General features: G+C 43.2%; 1 protein-coding gene across 2 annotated transcripts in view; it reads right to left on the reverse strand.

Moving 5' to 3' along the window:
- Positions 1-21,991, reverse strand: part of arhgap39 (Rho GTPase activating protein 39) — a 70,780-nt gene that overhangs the window by 27,772 nt on the left and 21,017 nt on the right. For both annotated transcript variants that reach the window (XM_006781105.3, XM_087830363.1), the window contains exons 2-3: positions 9,695-10,108; positions 7,418-8,705 (exon numbers count right to left, since the gene is read on the reverse strand). In XM_006781105.3, coding sequence (XP_006781168.2) covers positions 7,418-8,705; positions 9,695-10,108 — 1,702 coding nt within the window. The remainder of the gene's footprint in view (positions 1-7,417; positions 8,706-9,694; positions 10,109-21,991) is intronic.

A 21,991-nucleotide genomic window follows, 5' to 3' on the forward strand; every position in this document is an offset into this window, starting at 1 on the left:
CTCTGAATGTTAGAAGACAACGGCCATGAACACTAAAGGAGGGCAGATGTTCTGTACATCTAAAAAAAGGATTTATATAATAGTAATCAGCATCTCTAGATAATGTAGTTTATATGGCGCGTGTATGCATGTAATGAATAAATCAGTCCAGTTTTTACTGCATCTTTTTTAATCAATTTTACATCAATGATCCTGTTATAGCCACACATTTTGTCAAAGTGCTTAAAAACACAAATAATCTAGTTTAATTCTAAGGAAATCGAGTAATTTCTATTGTAAATATTAATCAATGAAATTGGGAGGGAATGACAGTAAAAACACACTTGAGCTGAGCTGAGATGTTATCAACTGTACTGCCTCCATTTGTAGAATGATTGTGCTGGATTCTCTGTTCTCAGGAAGTCCACACAAGCAAGAACAAGTACTAACTTGTGTTCTTGGGTATTGAGAAACAGCTCCTGACTTTCTGTCGATTTTTCACTTGGAAAACGTAAAGGTTAAATCACATCTTTAACAAACTCCAACACGAGGGGAAAAAGCTGCTCCTATCAGCTGCCATTTGTTTTACAAAGTAAAAGGTTGTGATGCTGATCATAGGAACAGACAGTGCTGTTTTGGACACTAGAAAGAAGTTTTCTTTTATTCCACCTGAGCTCACTAACGACTCTACCTCTTGCCACAATTGCACTGTGTAATTAACCTGCTCACTCCCACGCATAAAAAAGTTTGCAAAAAGGCTGCATAAGAGACTTCTAGACTCACCTTTTATCAAGGTGTCATGCATCTTTTGTATAAGAAGGGCTGCCTGATGACTCCCTGGTTGATAATTGTAGACATCTGGCCAATATGAATACAATCTATAAAATTCTAATCATATGATTTGCTGCTTACTCTTTAAGATTGAGGAAGACCTTCATTCTACACCTTGTCGCTAAGCTAATGGCAATTACCTAAATGTTCATGTGCTTTTTTTTTTTTTTTTTTTTTTTTTTTTTTTGCCTGTCCCATTTGGTTCTTTAGCCGTCAGAATTGTTGTCTGAAGACCAACAAGGATACCCAATGGATTTATTTTGCCAAATGGATCATCATGGCATTGCCGTATTGGTCCATTTGATCGACCTTTGTTTTTATTATTTATTTTATTTTATTTTCAGTTGTTACAGACGGGACAGACATGAGTGAGGGATAGGAAAGGGAGAAAGAAAGAGGAAGGAAAAGAAAAACAGAAGGGGAGAGGGACAGTGAGAAAGGGGGGGGGGGGAAAAATATCTCCGGGATCACCTGTTGAGAGAAAAAGAATAGAAAACAAGCAAAAAAAAAAAAAAACAAAGCAACATACTATACACAACACCATCGCATTAATCTAGCTAAGTGTAAACAGCAGTAAATACTAAATATTGAATGTTGTTGTGCAGCACGCAGGACAGACAGCGCACAATGTGCTTTGAAGTAGCAGCCAAGAAAGGTGTGATTTAAGTCTACAAACAGTGAACACCTGTGTGCACACCTGTGTGGATCGGCGCGCTTGTATTCAAATGGTTTCCCCATGTAATGGTCTGCAAGAGGATGTAGAGAGCCATAGCCCTGTCCCCCAGGGCATGAAGCAGGCATGGAGGAGATCCAGGCCCCAGACATCCAGAGGCCCCAGAGTGCAAGAGCCCAAGGAGGACCACCGGAGGGGCATCCGTGCCACCTTCATGGGAAGGGCTGAGGATCCCCAGACGAGGGGTCACCCAGTAGCCACCGGGCAGAAACTAGAGGGGGCTGCACCGGCGTGCCCGCCGGCAGCCAGCTGTGCCAGAGTGAACCGAGCCGCAGGCACAGAGGCCGGAGGCCCGAGGGCCCTCCGCGCCCCGGAAGAGGCCTGACTGAGCAGCAGGCGCCAGGCCCCGCCAAGTAGCCACCGGGAGTGAGCTGGCACATGACCTGAGCGCCCAGCCCCGGACACCAAGAACCAACAATGCACCGACCCCTGAGGGCATCAGTCACCGGCAGGGAGTGTGGTGAGGGGAGATAGGCCTCCACACTTGGAGGGCCTGGGAGTTCCCAGAGAGGTGGAGTCTAAGACCCGACCTGACATATAGACACAGACAAACAGGCACACACAGACACAGACATGCATTCCCACCCTCATGCACACATATACAAACACTCAGCACTCACCCAACGTAGGAATAAACGTAAATGGACATGTACACACAATCACACTCCCCAAACATACTCTATACCCCGGGTCCAGGTATCCTCGCCCCCAGAGGGGGAAACGGCACCCAGACCCAAGAGATGTTACCCTTCCCTCCAGGGTGGAGGCTAGCAGACCGCCCCAGGCTCCGCAGCAGCAGGGAGGCCAATCGGACAGCCAGCATCTCTTCCCAGCCCCCCCGCCCCGATGGCTAGCAGAGAACGGGGGTGTGTTAAGACCCCATACCCTCCTCCTCCCGCTCAAGTGTAGTGTTGCTGCGTGTTGCTCTAAAGTGTGTTTAAAACAAGGGAGAGCATGGTGCTGCTGCCAGAGAGCAGCAGGTGTTAGCACGGCCCCTCCCGAGAACCCTCAATGTCTACATGGATTTAAAATTGAGAGGTGGGCACCGGCGCCAGAGGTAGGTTTGAATACACAGACCGTCTACTGGACGCCGTTAACGTGCCCACCCTCAAGGCCCTATATATATATATATATATATATATATATATATATATATATATATATATATATGTATGTATGTGTGTGTGTGTGTGTGTTATGAGAGTGTAAGTAATGTGGATGTCTAAGTTGTGAGATAAAATTGAGGCACAGGTGGCCAGAAGAGGACAGAGGGGGGGGGGAATGTCTCCCCTGCACCCTGGTGACACACCCGCACCCCAAAGCCCTACCTGTGTGGGTGGGTGTGGTGGAGCGGGAAGAGGGAGGCAGCCGGGGATGGGGAGGAAAAGAAGGGAGGGGAGGGTGTCCCTCCCTAGGGCCAGCTCCCCCGCTGACCCCAATAGGCACCCCCGTCCTCTGGTATCCACCAAGGCAAGGGAGCCCAGGCCCATCCAGACCGGGGCCTACGGCAGCAGCACCGCCAAGCCCCACAGGACCCGGGGCAGCCCACCCTACCCCACCGCAGAGGAAACTGTACCCACCCCAACATTCAATCATCTCCCAGACTACACAAGACACAGACACCCAGGTTAAGTTTATTCTCCACCTCTCCTATGTCTCTCCCCCACCTGCAGAGTGGACTCCTGCAAAGATGGAACAACCTCCCTGCCAGTTGAAGAGCCCCCCGGTTAGGCCGATGCATAAGATGGCTGTAGCTCAGGAGGTAGAGCAGGTCACCTACTGATCGGAAGGTTGGAGGTTCGATCCCAGGCTCCTCCAGTCTGCATGCCAAGTATCCTTGGGCAAGATACTAACCCCAAGTTGCTCTCCGATGCATCCATCGGAGTATGAATGTGTGTGAATGTAGTTAAATATAGCACTAAGTATAGATAAAGTGCTTGTGAGAATGGGTGTGACTGGGTGAATGTGGCATGTTGTATAGAGCGCTTTGAGTACTCCGGGAGAGTAGAAAAGCGCTATATAAGAATCAGTCCATAAGAGGCCCCCTGCGCCAGGGCTGAGCCCCCGTGCACCCACCCGCCCACAACCTCGGCGACACACCGACGAGGACCGAAGCCCCCAAGGCCCAGCCAGAGCCCCAGCACGGAGGCGAAGCACCCCCGAACCCCAAACCCCCACGCCCGCCCCGGATCCACTCAGGGGCAGCCAGGCCACCAGGCCAGTAACCTACGTCCGCCAGCACAGACCATCCTCCAGCCCCGCTGCACGCGGCCACGAGGAGAACAACCTCTGAGAGCGACCAGAGCCACTAACCAGGTTATGAACACAACCCCCGGGTTAAGCCCTCCAGGGATAATGTCTCTAGGGGTCCTCCAGGTGCCCTAAGCCCATCCCAACCTCCACATCAACCACAATAGCCAAGGCGGGACCAAACCACGACCCCCCAACCCCGCTAGGTGATGGAGCCGATCAAAGGAGCCCAGAGGGATTGATCTAATGTGGTGGCAGAGGCTATATCGAGACTAATGTGATCTATTAGATAGTTTCTATATTGGCTAGAATTAAGATTATTTTTATTTTTCCAGTTCATGAGGACCGTTTTCTTGGCGATGCATAGGGCAGTAAAAACCATGTGGACTGTATTAGTTTCTGTAGTGACATCATCCAAATTTCCCAACAAGCATACTAAAGGGGAGGTTGGAATTTTACATTTCAGACACTTTGATAAGTCTTCACATATCTCGTGCCAAAACTTCTGCACTGGTGGACAGAACCAAAGAGTGTGGATGTAATTGTCTGGTGTATTGCTGTATTGCCTTGACAGTGTGAGCAGTTGTTGGCGGATGTAAAGCCCATCTTGAACATTCGATGACCTGTATAGTGCACTCTATGCAGTATTTTGTATTGTATTACATGTTCATGTGCTTTTGATTTAATGACCTCGACTCACCTCTGCACGAGATTTCTGGACGAATTGTAGAGTTTTCGTGTGGAGAAACCCTCTGTAGACCTTTCTGAACTGGAGTCCAGGAATCACTATCTAGAATTTTTTTTTTGTCACAACTTGTTTTTGCCTCATTTTTAAGCAAGCAAAATAACTTTATTTTTTCCTCAGTTAATCAGTAATATTTCCAGAGCAATGGACAGGGCACAAGAGAGGTGGAAAAGAGACGGGGCCAGGGTAGAGTTGCTGGAGACAAGTGTCAGGAGTTATTTGTGGCGAAAGGATAGCAGCAAGAGTGAAGGTTGAAAGGTTTACAAGATGGTACCTGAGGCTTGTGTCTATTTGTGGACATTAGGTTTGAGATAAACCGAGTCTTTGCAGTCTGTACAGCCTCTTGGTAAACACAGAGACGGTCCCTAAGTATGTAAGGAAACATACAGCCCATCCTTCTTCCATCTTCTCTCAGCGCGTCAGCAATCATGTCTGAGCCTCTGCATATGTTCATTAAATCACTGCTCTGACAAAGGCTTAGAGCACATCCTTTCTGGAAGAATGTTAAGACCTGCAGCAGGGGACTGAAAATGAGGCACTAAAACCTCTTTTTTATATGAGAAACAGAAAAGTCATTGGGCCTGCCTGGTCACGGACTAGTGTTATCCTTACTGTGCTTTAATTATGGGCATTATTCTTTAACAGGCTTCTCTTCTTAAGCTCAAGCTCATCATCAGCTGCCTGTAGTATCAGTCCAGCTTTTTGCTAATACCTCAGTTTGGTGATAACACTGCTGATGTCGACCAAAATAAAAGTAACACGATTAATAAAGAAATGTGACTAGCATGTGTCTCCATATGTTTTGCTGTTTTCCTGCCAGTGACCATGATTCATCACAACTGAACTAGGGTGTACTGGCTTTGTAGTACACCCTAGCTGAAAGTCAGTTTTCCGTGTGGATCTTTTTACTTGTAACTTGTACTGAGCCCTTAACCTGGTCGGGAGTGGTTGTGTTCAATTTTAGTTTAAAAATCATCTGGAAGCGCCACATTTTCACAGATTCTTTTATTTTAAGCATGTAGTGTGCAGTGCACCATCATAATTTTTTTAATCATCTGGTAACATCTTTGACTGAAGTGGGGATCGTTTTGTGTTTTAGTAAGGAACAGCTTGGCTTCTTCCACAGAGATCTACGAAACACCAATTTTTATCCAAGTACACTGAAAGCTTGAAGCAGAAAGCTTGGCTTAGTGGAAAAACTTCATAACCACCATTGTGATACCCACTATTTCCAACTAAGGTTTTACGTATTATAGAGTCAGCTAATGCAAAGCAAGACAGACTGTGTTGAATTTCATTCAATGTATACCCCTCAGAACGGCACTATTATCTCATCGTTGCAGCTCTCCATTTAAAACCCCCCACTGAGTCAAAGGTTATTGTTGGTTTTTACAGTAATGGATAATCTGTTAGTATATAAAGTTTTTTCTTTAAACAGTTCACATTTCAGGTGTCAGCAGAGGTGTACAAAAAGTGTAAGAGCAGAACTTCAGAACTTCTAGTCTGTCAGAGAGGAGAAAGATCACCTTTATTTCAGCTCTGAGGTACTGCAATTAAGTGGCATTTATACCAGGGTAACCAGAGAGGATAATACGTATTTGAAATATATAATTTAGCCTCATTTCTGCTGTCTAATACAAAGAAATGATTCCAAATTGCAAAACTCTTAGTTGTGTCTCTAATAAAACCTCTGTAACTTTGCTCTGCTTCACGTCAGCAGCATCAGGTAATGTTCATATGCTGATTCATAGTTTTCTTCCATTTCTGATCTACTGCAGAATATTTTTAAAGCGGTTGTCTGCTATAAAAAGCTAGACCAGCAAAATCTCCTTCATGTTTTCCTGCATTTTATCCTCAGTTACTTCGACACAAATTCATCTGCTGTGATGCTTACACCTCTGATGAAGTCTCACAAGTGTCAGCTTTGTTTTTATATATGGATATGTACTGATAAATGATCAGAATTATAATATTTCAAAACCGAATCGAATCAAATCAGGACCTTGTGAATTGGAATCAAATCAGAGAAATCAAAATCGATGCCCAGCAATATTTATTTGTGTCACAGAAACAGTTATATTTTAAATGTCACTTAAAGGTTTGTGGCCACTCTCATCTGCCATTGCTGCTTTTGAGTTTCAAACAAAATACATTCTGGAATAATTGGCTGTACCAAGCACATGCAAGTCCACACCGATGCATCCTTCATAAAATGGGCGGAGAAAGATGTCCGTGCATTTTGAGCATAGTTGACTTGATACATACGCTGAACTTCAACAGTACTTAAGCTGCGACTGACAACATTTTACAGTTACACAAAAATACACACATGGACTCATTTTGAGAAAGAGACAGTGTAAGCTACTGCTAAGCTACTGCTAAGCTAGCTAATGCTTTAAACTATCGGCTACATAATTATGTAGCACAGACCTATAGTATGTTATGTTGGGTGCCTTTTAAAATATCAGGATGTGGTTGTATTTACCTTAATTTAATGAGCCGTCAGTTCCAATAAATACACCACCAGATTGTCGGGCACATGAAAAGTGCAAGGGGGGGTGTGTGTATGGGAGTTTGACACAACGACTTACAGACTCCAAAAATCAAGATGGCAGCCCCCATAAGTGGGAAATTTTGTCTTTACTCTTGTACAAAGGAAGTGGAGCTACGTTATCCATCTCTTACACATTTATTCTCACACACACACACACACACACACACACACACACACACACACACACACACACACACACAAAATAAATCCCCCATTAAGTAAGGCTGTTGTAGATTAGCAATGGTAACTGAACTACAAAAGCAATAATAATGGAATTATCCTATCCTTCTAAATATGGCTAGAAAATGCTAGCATGCAGCAGTACCTGTGAGGGATGAAGGTAAGGTTCAGGGGAGGCCAGGTTGGTCTGAACAGAGAGGCTTTTCTCCAGGAGGGCCTGAGGGAACCCCAGCCGCTCAAAGGTACTGCGTTTCCAGTGGTGGCCATCGCTCTGTGCTAGTGCCTCGTCCTCACTGAACGCCCTCACCACTGGTCCCGGTAATGGCAGAGGCACTGCTCCGTCACTCTCATAGCCATCTTTAGAGCTGCCAGCTTGGGAAGCACCACCTCCCTGCCCAGAATCCCAACTGCACCTCTGTTTCATCACCTGCTGAGCCTCCCAAGCAAGTCTGGCCTGAGCCAGCATGGCCTCAGATGCTGTCCCAGTAAGCTCCAACTCCCCATAGCGAGTCAGTTCCTGTGGGAGGGATGGCTTGCGGCTTTTGCGTTTGCGGTTGCCAGAGGGAGAGAAAGCCCCAGGCCTGGCTGTAGAAGAAGAAGAGAGGGAATGTGTCTGGCTGGACGTCCAGGATATGGAGTCCTCATAAACTAACCTCTGGCTTCCCTCTCCACCCTCTCCACTGTAGTCCAGCAGGAGGCGGGGGTCTCTGATCAGAGATTGGCTGTGTTGCAGAGTGTAGGACCCCCCATATGAACTTCCATAGCCACCGGTTGTGCCATAACGCAGAAGACGGTCTGCTGTCTTGAATCGAGGACTGGAAGAAGACTGCTCCACGTACACCAGCTGCTTAACATATTCCTTGCCCACAGGACTGTACTCCAAACTCTGAGTCTTTTCGGGACACTTCTGCCTGGTCAGAACCAGCTGGCCATAGGGTGACTGGCCCTGCTTGGGGGAGTGGTAAAGGGGGACTGAAGATTTTCGAGCAGGTGACTTGCCAGTGCTGTAGAAGGAAGAAGAATCAGAGAGGTGCATGTCAGTAGGAGGCTCTTCATAGATGGGTGGGGGCTGAAAGTCTGTTGGCGGCTCCTCATATAGTGGGGGCTCATAGGTGTAGCGGGGTGAAGGAGGCTGGGAGTCAGCTGAAGTGAGTCGATGGGTGTTTGAGCCACCCAGCTCTGCCCGCTTAAGAAAAGGAGACTGACGGCGGTCGGCATAAAGAACTGGGGAGCTGTCAGGTTCTGAAGAAGGGTTTCCTCCAGAGGAACAGCGAGCTCGTGAGGTGGTGCCCCCTCCAGAAGGAGTGCTAGGGCTGGAGGGGTCACAGGGAGAGTAACCATTTCCCTGATGAGCCAAGAAGCTAGGCTCTCTGTCTGTCACCTTGATCAGCATTCGCTCTTTTGTACCAGTATTCCACCTGAAGGGAGAGGTCCTGATAGAAGAGAACAGAAAAAAGAGAGGAGAGACATTTTGAAAAAGAAAAGAATAGATGTTAGAGGATATTAAAGTTCGTTTTGAAGCTTATCAATTCCTGTTCCAGTTACTCTGTTACAATTAATCTTGTAATTATTAGAAAAATACTTCATAATCACATTTATCTGAAAGCGATTGTTATTATAAGGTAATAAAACCAAGATTAACTTATTCCTAAATGATGGGAAGAGAAAAGCATACAGAAAGAGAGCAAAAGCTCATGATGTGAAGTAATATGCCTGTAACAGAACGGGATCACTACCATTTAATGATGACGTCACTGCTAAAAGCAGTAGTAGAATATAATCTGAACTGTGCAGGACTAAACTCTGCTCAGATTTGACCAAATGCAGCAAACGTGATTGGACAGCAGTTTAAAATACCAGTGGGTAATGTCCTAAGGCATACTGCAAACGCAACCAAAGGGTTTCTCAAAGGAAGTTATATTTCTGTGAGCCAGCCAGTCCCTCAATCACAACAGAGCATTCCTTTCAGTTACAGAAACAAAAGTAAAGGCAGAAAGACCAAAAGGGAAAGAGCAACTGGATTCTAAACTTCAGCAAGGTTTGAAAATAATTTTAAAATTAGAGTTTGAGTTCAGGGAACAGACTAGATCAGAGTGTGCATCAGCAGCATCTTTTCAGTATGTGGAAATACTTAAACATCTACAAAAAAGACACTGCATGGATGGGAGCATATTTTGATCTAACACCTTCAATACGTACAATCTACCAGTTATATAGGCACTGTCGCAGGCTTTGGAACTGAGAAATGATAACAAGCTGGGTGGTCTTTCTCCTCTAAAGCTTAGAGGATGTTGCACACATGCTTATAAAAAATGATTTCATGAGAATTCATGCATCATGGAGGTTGCACAGTGCCAATGGCTGAACATTACCCTAAGCATTGTACTAGTGTGCTGTATACCTGTAACTAACTCAGTCTTACCTATCTGCCTCCTCTCTGTTGCCTTGTTTTTCGGACAGCTCCTGGTCAAGGGAGGACGAGGTGCTTCCTTCCCGGCTGACTTCGCTGTTCCGTCCTGGGCTGTTGTCAGCAGATGCTCGCCGCCCGCCACCTGGAGGACGAGTGATGGTGGCATCTGTGTGCTGCTTCAGAGTCTGCAGCTTGGCCAAGGGTATGATGTCACATCCCTGAGGCCGATGCCACACTGTGCGTTGGGTGGAGGCGTTATAGTAGTAGAAGCGTGAAGTATTGGGGTCAAACAGCTCCCACCACTGGTTCTCACCGGTACGCTTGATGCAAACACCCTGTGGTGGGTCCCACACGCACTCACCCGTTAGCAGATTGGCATACATATGCTCCCGTGTGCGTGGCTCAATGATTTCCACCCACTCCAACCTGTAGGGGCAGATTGCAAAATGATAGAATTACAGTGGCTACATACTCCATCTGCCAGCCTAACTAGCTGGTCAACAGAGCCCATCCACACCTCCCTCCTGAAACCCTCAATGTCTAAGGTGCAGATAAACTTGAGAGGCAAATAGCCAAAGACCCCCCCCCCCCCTCCCCCTCAGAAAGGACCTGCAGACAACCAAGGACCCCAGAGGCGTAAATCAGACATTCTGAAGGAGACTAAGGACAACCCACCCTACATGTTTGAGTGCCAGAGCCACAGATCCATACCCAACCCCTGCAGAAGAGGCAAGCCACCCAGCCCAGTGCAAGCACCAATGACTACAAGGATCCCAGACCTAACATCCCAGGACAGCAAGGCAGTAATCACCATTGCTCCCCACCACCACCAATCAAGACAGACACACAGATACCCAGAAACAGACCCAGCTCTCCAGCTCCCTGAAAAGTCGCCAGAGATCCAAAGACCACCTGGCCACCTGTAAGGCACATAGGTAGATGAGACTAAAGCCGAGCTCCCCCTAAAACAGATTCATCCAACAGTTTTTTTTATTGAGGCAGATATTCTCTCCAGATTAATGTGACCTAGAATTAAATTTGTAGCGAACTAAGGTTAATAACGGAGTTTCACACGGTTCCATGGTAGGACCAGTTCTGTTTATGCTTCCCCTAGACAGTGTCTTTAGAAAGCATAGCATACATCTTTACTGCTATGCAGATGATACCCAACTTTATCTATCTATGAAGCCAGATAACACACCCCAATTAGTTAACCTGCAGAAATGTCTTAAAGACATAAAAACTAGTTTATGCATTTATTACCTCTAGGCTGATCTACTGCAATTCATTATTATCAGGATGTTTCCCCGAACTCCTTGAAAAGCTGATCCAAAATGATGCAGCAGAATGCTGACAGGGACTAGGAAGCGAGAACATATTTTCCTTTATTGGCTCCTTGGTTAAATCCAAAATTGAATTTAAAAACAAAGTACTGCACCACCCCATTAGAGCACGTCAGCTTACTTGTGTTTCCAAGGGTATTTAAAGTGGAATGGGGGTTAAGAGGCTTCAGCCTTGTTCAACCAGTTTGGATTTGGGCAGCAGACATACTTTCTACTTTTAGGATTAGAATTCAAACTTTCCATTTTGATAAAGCATATAGTTAGGGCAGGGTCAGGTGACCTGGAATCCTCAATTAGCTATGCTGCAATAGGCTTCTGGAGGAATCCCATTTTAATGAACTGCATTTAATCATTAGTTCATATTAATATCTGGCTCCTGTCCACAGCATGTCTTTTGTCCTATCTTCCTCCCTTTACTGCCAAACAGTGGTGGCAGATTGCCACCTCTCCCTGAGCCTGGTTTCTTCCTGTTAAAAGAGATTTTTCCCACTCCCCTCTGTCGCCAAAGCACTTCTTACAGGGGCTCATCTAATTGGTTTTCTCTTTTTTCTCTGTATCATTGTAGGCTCTTTATTTTACAACACAAAACACGTTGAGACAACTGTTATAGTAATTTGGTGCTAAATAAATAAAACTGAACTGAATCTGCTTGCTAAAACTGCCGGACAGGACAGGTTTTTAAAAAAACCAAATAAAAAATGTTGTCATCCACCCTCTTTTTTGAAAAAATCTTGACCCTTGTCTTCTTTAAAGAATTTAAAGACCAATTTGAAAATTACAGTTTACTGCTAAGATTTGAAACTTACCAGTTTACATCTTATAACTGTTCCAAAGAGACAGCCCTTCTTAGAGTCTCCAGTGACATTTTGCATACTGATGCAGGCAAAGTTTTGTTCTGCCTTGACCTCTGCCTTACTGATACTGTTGAACATTTTGATCAATAGGCTGAGATACTAATGTCTAGTATTGGATGATCCTACTGATATCTGTCTCAATGTTTCTTGTCTGTGGCTGTTTTTAAGTTCTGGTTCTCTTCCACTTCTTCTACTATAAAGTTCTGTTTTGGGCCTTTATTGTTTCTGTTATGATTTCTTCCTCTTCAGCACATTTTAAGCACTTTAAGGAAGTCTCAGTGACAAGTCTCGCTGCTATGAAGGCGACATTCAGTTGCATATCTCTTTAAAGCCCAAAGATGTTTCCAGGCTGGATATTTTGAAGTACTCACATACCACAACATCACTAATTCAATTGCACTAGCTCACAATTCAGAGTACACATTAATTCTGGTTTTGACTTTTAGACCTGTGGATAAAGAATCCACAGGTCCATCCAACCAGTGTAATGGTTGGATGGACACCAGAGAACTTTTGATCTACAGCAACTTCCACGCTGTCTTCACAGCTAACAAAGTGTTGTGATGGCACAAGGGAGAAGATGTTGAGTGTTGGAAGATCCCTGTCCCTAGGCGCACAGCAGTGGCTGACTACAACTGCTAGATGGGAGGAATGGACTCATCAGTTCATATGCTTGGGACCCACCAAGTCTGCTGGAAAACCAGGAGGTGGTACATTACAGGGCTCCAGCAGCTACAACAGCTGCACGATTCACAAAATGTTATGGGCCAAACAGCACAACAAGCAGCAGAGTCACCAGGAGGACTTGTGTGCTCATCTCCTTGGTGTTTCATTCGAATCCAGGTGCCCACCAAAACCCAGTGGCAGCTATTTTCCTGCCTCCACAAGTAACTGCAGAAGACAACAAGACAAGCATGGCCACCAAAGCAAGGTAAAATTGCACTCTGTACAAAAGCAAAAGTCCTCCAGTGTGAGCATGCAAAACGAGTCTCTGTCTCTAAGTAGACAGGGACTGCTTTACCATCTACCATGTTTTCTTGTATTGGTTTTTTTTTTTATATAAATAGTCCTTTTGTGCACTTTGGGAGGCCAGCATAACAAATTACATGTTCAGAACATCTTCTGACTATGGTTGTGTCCAAATTCATGGGCTGTATCCTCCTGAGGCCGCATTTGTACACCGATTACGTCACAGCGACGCGCCGAAGGCTGTCCAAATTCGTAGACTCCTCCGAATGCAGCCGACAAATGCGTCCTCCTTTTCCCCGAATTTGAAGGATGGGTCAGGTGTGTCCTTCGTGGCCCACCATATCCCAGAATTCATAGCGCGGCCCAGCCAAACTCCAGTTTCCGTCAATGGCGGCCACTACTAAGTTTTAAAATTACTCTTATTAATTAGTCAAACAGAAAACTGATTAAACAGAAGTCTGAGATGGTCGAGAATTTACGCCAGTGTCCTGTTATATTTTAGATAGCAAGGAGCAGACGGCCGAGTTTATTAAACTCCACTGAGACAGCGGTGACGCTAATCAGAAAGCTAGACCGTCCAATTCCACAGCCGTTTACTTCCGGCCTACCCAACCTTCTGTACCCGGCCCACGTAGACCGTGAAGGCCGGGTCCTCAGGAGGATGCAGCCCATGAATTTGGACACGACCTATGCCTGCATTTTATATTATATACGTATATTAAAAAAACCTGCAACAATTTTGTCTTCAAAGCTGATGTATTAGAAGCAGGAAAATTAGACAAGTGCAAACTGGTGTGAGAATAGAAAGTGCAGTGCATATGCGTCTGCAAAGCTGCAGACCAGTCAAGGTGCCCACTGCCCAGTATGGTGCTCAGTATGGACATTTTCACTACTCAAACTTACATTTGTAATGTATTGTCATGTCATGAGCTCCAAGTTCAAGATCCTTAGTTCCAGTTTATCTTTTGTTTGTTTCTTGTAGTACGTATGTACTTAGTTTTATTTCATTTTTTCCAGCAGTAAAGCTGACACTTTAAGTTAAATGATCAAAGAACTGACCTCACAGCCCACTGTTCATTCAGTGGGCTAGTCTCAGTTATTGTGCAAATGTACTGCTTATAAGGTTGGGAAAACCAGCAGTCAACTGACACTGAAGAAGTCACTTTGATGAGTGACGAAAAGTTTCTCCCACTAAAAAAAGCTACGTCCAGATGAACAGAATCAACTTTTTGGGACACTTTAAGCTAAGTTTACCATCTTTGAGTCTAGCGTTTGGGTCCAACCCCTGCCTGCCACACAGCTCACCTTGACACATTCCTCTGCAGACGATCAGTTAGCTGTTTGACGACTACTCTTTCTAGAATTTTCAGAGGGCCCGGTGGCGCCAGTGTTCGGCAGCCTCGCCTCTGTCAGTGCGCCCCAGGGCAGCTGTGGCTACAATGTAGCTTGCCATCACCAGTGTGTGAATGTGTGTGTGAGAATGGGTGGATGACTGAATGTGTAAAGTGCTTTGGGGTCCTTAGGGACTAGTAAAGCGCTATACAAATACAGGCCATTTACCATTTACCATCTTCTAAATTAGTGAATGCCATTTCCTCTGCAGCTTGCGAATTATTAATTCTACTTTAAGGTGCACATTTGAGAGTTATACCAAGGAGTCAAGTACTTCTGATTTAAGACTTTCTTATTCAGAGGAACTACAGTGTCCAGGGTCAGACACCGTGAAGATGTAAAATTATCAACACGATAATCGACCTTGGATGAAGCAGAGTTCAGTGCTCCACACTGTTTGTACATGGCATTGAAGATGACAAAAGACGATTAATTATATCTTTAAATGAGTTCTTCTAACACTTAGAAAGACATCTACTGTGGTGAAATCTATTCCCAACTGCTGTGTAATCCATTATTGTAAATTGTAAATTTAACCATAGACCCAGATGGAGTTTTAATTTGAAAGTCTAACTCTTAGCCTTGTCCATCCTAATTGGAAAACTCAAAAACCCTGATTTTTCTGATTTAGTACTCACTTCAGATCAAATAACTATTGTGTGTGATTTTAACATACATATAGATGCTGAAAGTTAGGGCTGCTCAATTAATCAAATTGTAATCACGATTACGATCTGGGCTTTCAACGATCATTAAAAATGACTGAACCGATTATTAGCCCCTCCCTCATGCTTTACTCTTGCGCTGCTCCGTGTGGCAAATCGAGCGCACCTCTCTGCGTTTCAAACACGCGTCACAACAAGAGGACCCGAGGGAAGCTCGAAAAGCTAAGCAGAAGTTATTTGGAGAGGAGAGTGACTGCCATTGGTTGAAAAGAGAGGTAAAAAAAAAAAAACTTCAGTGGTGTGGAAACATTATGGGTTCGCGGAGTCAGACGTGGATCAAGTAGACATAGTGTGTAAACTTTGCTACAGTGTCGTAGCTGCACCACAGAGCAAGTTCACTAAACATAGATGTTTACATTTTTCATTTATTTTTTATATTGCAAACATTTGCACTGTTATCAGTATTTGCACATTATTTTATATTATTTTTTGACAATCTTTAAAGTCATTATTCAATACATTGTTATTGTTAAATAAATATTGTCAAATAATCGAGATCTCAATTTCAGTGAAAATAATCGTGATTATCATTTATGCCATAATCGAGCAGCCCTACTGAAAGTGACAGAATCAACAGAGCATTAAATCTATTATTAGACTCAATTGGCTTCTCTAAAGTTATAAAAGAGCCCACCCACCACTTTAATTACACTCTGGATCTCGTTCAGAGTTGTTGTTGAACTTTACATTTACAATAATGGATTCTAGAGCACCACCACATTAACCAATTATGGCCAATTAATCCCACTATCTCTGCTCTGGATTTTTATTTAACTGGCCTGTTCCGCTTCATCTGACAAGGATTCACTCTGACAACTGGTGTACCATTTCTTTCTCTCTTTTCTTTCTCATACACAAGGGGCACACATAGTACCTCGCAGAACTATAGCTGCACAAGTCTCGGCAAGGCTTTCTTTAAGAGTTCAATTCAGTTTTATTTATATAGTACGAAATCACAACAGCAGTCACTGCAAAGCACTTTATATTTATATGAGGTAAAAACCCTGTACTAATGGAGACAAAATTCCCCAAAATCAAGCTGGGAGCTGGTTCCACAGAAGAGGGGCATGAAGTCTTATTAGAATTTTTGAGACAGTCCGACAATAATAAAATGCATCCAAAAAGTAATACATTCATAAACAAGTTTTTTTTAACATCAGGGGTGACACAATGTTTCTAATTTTAGAGATATTGCGCAAATGTAAGAAAGTAGTAGTTTGTTTAATAAGCACAATAAAGTTTTAAAAAAAAAACACTCCTCAGTGTTGCTGGAGCCCAAGGTAATGCTATCTAGAGTAAGTATCTGGTTAGACATCATGTTTCAAAGATTTTTAGGGCCAAGTACAATAACCTAATCTGAGTGATGTCAATGCTGAGATGGTGTTACAGTTTTATTTTTGTGGATGTGTGAATTTCAGAATTTGAGTAGGACCTGTTAGCTTCAGGTCCCACTTACAGAGAGGCACTGGTTTAACTGAGTTAGTAGTGTGTCCATACAGCTTCAGCCTTAATGACCCATGTAAGTATCAAACCTCCAAATGAACACTCAGACTGTGGCTGGTGCATGAAAGTAAGTTCAATCTCTATAGAAGTTTCCCAGAGAAATGATAACGTCCAACCCAAGCTCTTTATTAAAACCATGATGCATTGTGCATTACAGGTTAAATAAACAGTAAATTATGGATTAATTAAATGTAAAAGGCTTTCATTCTAGCTAGATAAAATGCTTTATCAGTGGACACAGGGAAAGCATTAAAAATATAGTTAATTAGTTTGAATAAATTTGATTTTCTGAGATCTCTGTTGCAACAACTCAACCTTTAAAACACAGAATAGAGGCTATAACCCTGGCATTGCTAAAAGCTCCTCCTCCCTCCTCTTAAAAAGGTCAACTTGCATAGATAGCATTTCTTCTCCCCAACCATTTGTCTTTATAAAATCACTGCTCTCCGTTGCTGGGAGACCACTGAGCAGACTGGCAACACTTCCGAGGATTAAATAGGAAGAGGGTATTGGATGAGGACAGATGAGGAGTCGAGGTGCTGTGGGATAAAGAGATAAAGAAGTAGACATAAAGGCTATGATATTTCATTTCCTGCTCCTTACATAAGGAGAACCAAAATGATCACACCTACTGGAGCTTTAACACCAAGCCCATCCTTAACAGCCCATGAGGGATTTGTAGGTTTTATATAAAGTTATCAAAATAAATATTAAAAAAACAAAACAAAATGGGTTTTCTTTTGGTAAAAAAAAACATATTTATTAGGTCATAGGTGAATTATGACCAATTGCAATGGCCCATGTCCCACTGAGACTGCTGACAGTCTTAAGTCGAAGTATTGGAGCCTGTTCCTGCTAAGACACAATGTGACAGATACTTCTTTGAGGATTTTTTAAAGGTGTTGTGGCATTAATGTTGCTGATAATGTCAGTAGTTGTGAAGAAAAGTTACATTTATGGAGAAACACATATCAAAGACTGCTCTCAGCTAGATCAACATCTTTTTGAACTGCTGCATTTTTTGACAAAGATGTCGCCTAGTATGGCAGCCTCGTCGCAGGATCCCTCAAAACTACAATATTTTATGCCCACCATGTTGCACAATATTCACCTGCTGACTTTCTGTGTGTGTGTGTGTGTGTGTGTGTGTGTGTGTGTGTGTGTGTGTGTGTGTGTGTGTGTGTGTGTGTGTATATATATATATATATATATATATTACACCCCTAATAAATATATATTATTATATATATTTATTAGGGGTGCAACGATACTCGCAACGATACAATATCGATACGAGTCTCGATATTGAACCGTTTGATACAGTGCTTTCGGTTCGGTACACATATGCATCGAACAATACAAAATTTTTAATTTATTTTATCAACTTTTCTTCTGACGATGCTGTCTGTGTTGACAGCTCAGTGGATCTGCGTTTGACTACTCCGCCTAGGCTGCACTGTGGAGCGCAGATCCACTGAGCGCAGCGCAAGCTAACAAGACAGAAGCTAAGCTCGTTGCAACATGGCAACATTGAACCTCCCCCACCCTCATTCAGATCTGGCCTTTGGAACTATTTTGGTCTTGATGTGAAGTATGACCCTGAAGGTAAGCGCGGCATGGACAAAAGTAAAACTGTATGTCGGATGTGCCGCGCAATGCTCAATTACAGTTAGCGTAGTTTGCTCGTTAACGTGTTGACGCCATCCAGCCCCACGCACAGGGCGATCCGCGGTAGCTCATTAACGGAGATTTGACGTGTTGTGGCGTTAACCTCATTTCAGATTAACGCTGACAGCACTAGCGGGAACACAACAAATATGACTGCACATTTACGCCGACATCATCCTAGTGCAAAGACAAGTGGAAGCAGACAAAAACAACAAGCACGCATGCTACAAACTTTACCCGAGTCATTTAGACAGCCGTTAGCACATGATTCTCCTTATGGGGACCTGATATGTTTAATATGCTGCTGAGAATATAGCCCAGAAGAAGCGTATAGTATAGGTTTTATTTTGGAAAGAGACATTTCTCTGTAATAAACTCTCTTTTCCAAAGATGAGTGATTTCTCGATCAGATAGATTTATTTTTTTATTACTTTGTTGTTTCAGCAACATTCAATTTAAAAACTGTACTTTTGAGTTAAATATATATTTATAATTTTAATAAATGACAAATTAAAAAAGCATGAACATTTTTTTTTGTATCAAAAAAATATCGAACCGTGACACCAAAGTATCGAACCGAACCGTGAATTTTGTGTATCGTTGCACCCCTAATATATATATACATATATAGTACTTTTAAATATGCAAGGAACCACAAGTACGCTTGCAGTTTGAGAGTAAAGTGCTCGATTAGCAGTGATGTGGTATTATGCAGACTTTACGATAAGCTGGGGCCTTTAGATGTTGTTCTGAGTTCTTTTGTGACCTCCTAGATGGGTTGTCAGCGTACTCTGGGAGACATTTTGGTAGGCCAGTCACTCCTGAGATGGTTCATCACTGTTCCAAGATTTTCCATTTGGATAATGGCTCTCACTCTGGTTCACTGGAGTACTAAACCCTAAAGAAATTATGTTGTAACCCTTCCTAGACTGATAAACATCAATGCCTTTGTTTATCAGCTGTTTCTTTAGGTCAGGGATGATGTGTTGCTATGTGAGATCTTTTAGCCTACCTCACTTTATCAGACTGGTTCTATTTAAGCGATTTCTTGATTCAACAGGCCTGGCAGTAATCAGGCCCGGGTGTGGTAGTGCAATTAAACTCAGCTTTCACAAACAAGAGGAAATAAAGAAGATTAAAGCTGCAAGGGTCTTGCACTTGTGGCTAACCCCTGCCGAACACCTTAAATGCCCACTAGGTGGCAATGGAGAGTCTATTGAATAATCGATAGATTACTCACAATTTACATTTGTGACCTAGAAAATAAGCAAAATGACTTAACTGGGTTAGGATTAAGTTCAGTGATATCGAGAATATATGGCGAGTGATGTGCTTGCAGTCATTCCCCAAAACTATGTGAATGTTATTATGACCACTGGTTAATGATCTTAAGAATTTTCATATTAACGATCATGAAAATAAACTCAAAGTCAGTTGTGTTTGTTTGGGGAAACTGCTAAGACTGAAGACGTCACTTGAATGAGTGACAAAACATTTCTCCCATTAAAATAAAGAAGAGAGCAAATTGAGGCAGCAACTAACTCGGCAAAACCCAGACTTCTGAGGCAGATCACTTTCCAATAGCTAAAAGAATGATTCAGCACTCTACGCATACTAAGACAGCTTGATCTTAAAAAAGAAAAACAAATCCCCAACAGTGTCACCCACAAAGCACCCCCACACTATCACTAGGGATGGGTACCGGTATCCGGTGCCATAATGGCACCGGTTCTGACATAAACGGTAGTAATCAGACCGAAAAGCAGCGCACATTACTAGCAAACACCGTCGTAGTTACATGCGTCTGTCTTCTTGTTTGATGGCAGATACTCCCTTCACCCTGGCCAAAAAGGCTAAAATGACCAAAGAAAAAGTGGAAAACAATTAAACACGAGAGGTTTTTGCACAAAGTTTTTCCATTGATTAAGCACTGCTTCCAGCCAAGAGTGATGCCATATATGCCCTATAGCTGCAGAAAAGGCTATCTTTTTACAAAACAAACAGCTGAACATAAGAGGCTTTTGAACAAAGTTTGTGTTCTCCATTCTTTAAGCACCGGTTCGAGCACCAGTTCAAGCACCGTTTAAGCACCGGCACCGTTTCAAAAGTACTGGTATCGGATAAAACCTAAACGATACCCATCCCTAACCATCACACCTCCTCCTTCACGGTGGGAACCATGCATGCAGAGACCATCCGTTCACCTTTTGTGCATCACACAAAGACAGGGCGCGAGTGGAACCAAAGATCTCAAATTTGGACTCATCAGACCAAAGCAGAGATTTCCACTGGTATAATGCCCATTCCTTGTGTTTCTTGGCCCAATCAAATCTCTTCTGCTTGTACTTTTGGACACATTGAAAGTTTTAGCAATTTTTTGGACTGACTGACATTCAGTTCTTAAATTAATGATGAACTGTTGTTTCTCTTTACTTAGCTGATTGGTTTGTGCAATAATATGAATTCTAATAGTTGTCAAATAGGGCTGTCAGCTGTGTACAAACCTGACTTCTGCACAACACAACTGATGGTCCCAACACCATTAAGAAGGCAAGAAATTCCAGAAATGAACCCTGACAAGGCACAGCTGTGAAGTGAAAACCATTTCAGGTGACTACATCATGAAGCTTATTGAGAGAAGGTCAAGGGTTTGCAGCGCAGTCAACAAAGGGTGGCTTCTTTGAGAAATCTAAAATATAAGACATATTTAGAGTTACTTATCAACTTTTTTTATTTTCTAAGTAATTCTATATATCTTGCTTCATATATTTGATGTCTTCAGTATGTATCTACAATGTAGATAGTGGTAAAAATAAAGGAAAAACATTAAATGAGAAGGTGTGTCCATACTCTTGACTGTTTGGTGTTCATTAAAATGCTTTCAGAATACGGCAAATGTACAATGATTCAGCTCATAAATCATGACACACTGCTCTCCCCAACATAAGCTCACTTAATAGGTTGAAAGTATCAGTATCAGTATCTGTAATACTTCCCTTAATTTACTTGGTATCAGATCGATACCAAACTCTGTGGTATCCTACAGCACTAGCACAAACAACAGGTCAGGCCAAAACTGTATATCTTAAAGAATATATACCAGGAAAGCTGATCTAGCAACCGTATCTTACCGTACCGTAGCTTTAAGGATGTCCTGTGGCAGGTTACAATGTTCCAATTGCAACTACAAATGCTTTCAGATGGGGAGCTGGTGGCACACAAAGGTATTTCTTGGCCATGCATCTCACTGCTGAATAATTCAATTCAATTCAATTCAATTCAATTTTATTTATATAGCGCCAAATCACAACAAAAGTCGCCTCAAGGCGCTTCATAGATACAGAGAAAAACCCAACAATCATATGACCCCCTATGAGCAAGCACTTTGGCGACAGTGGGAAGGAAAAACTCCCTTTTAACAGGAAGAAACCTCTGGCAGAACCAGGCTCAGGGAGGGGCGGCCATCTGCTGCGACCGGTTGGGGTGAGAGAAGGAAGACAGGATGAAAGACATGCTGTGGAAGAGAGACAGAGGTTAATAACAGATACGATTCAATACAGAGAGGTCTATTAACACATAGTGAGTGAGAAAGGTGACTGGAAAGGAAAAACTCAATGCATCATGGGAATCCCCCGGCAGCCTACATCTATTGCAGCATAACTAAGGGAGGATTCAGGGTCACCTGGTCCAGCCCTAACTATATGCCTTAGCAAAAAGGAAAGTTTTAAGCCTAATCTTAAAAGTAGAGATAGTGTCTGTCTCCCGAATCCAAACTGGAAGCTGGTTCAGCAGAAGAGGGGCCTGAAAACTGAAGGCCCTCCCTCCCATTCTACTTTTAAATACTCTAGGAACAAC

This window comes from Neolamprologus brichardi, chromosome 17, assembly GCF_056152115.1.
Source record: "Neolamprologus brichardi isolate AB-2024 chromosome 17, ASM5615211v1, whole genome shotgun sequence".
NCBI lineage: Eukaryota > Metazoa > Chordata > Actinopteri > Cichliformes > Cichlidae > Neolamprologus > Neolamprologus brichardi.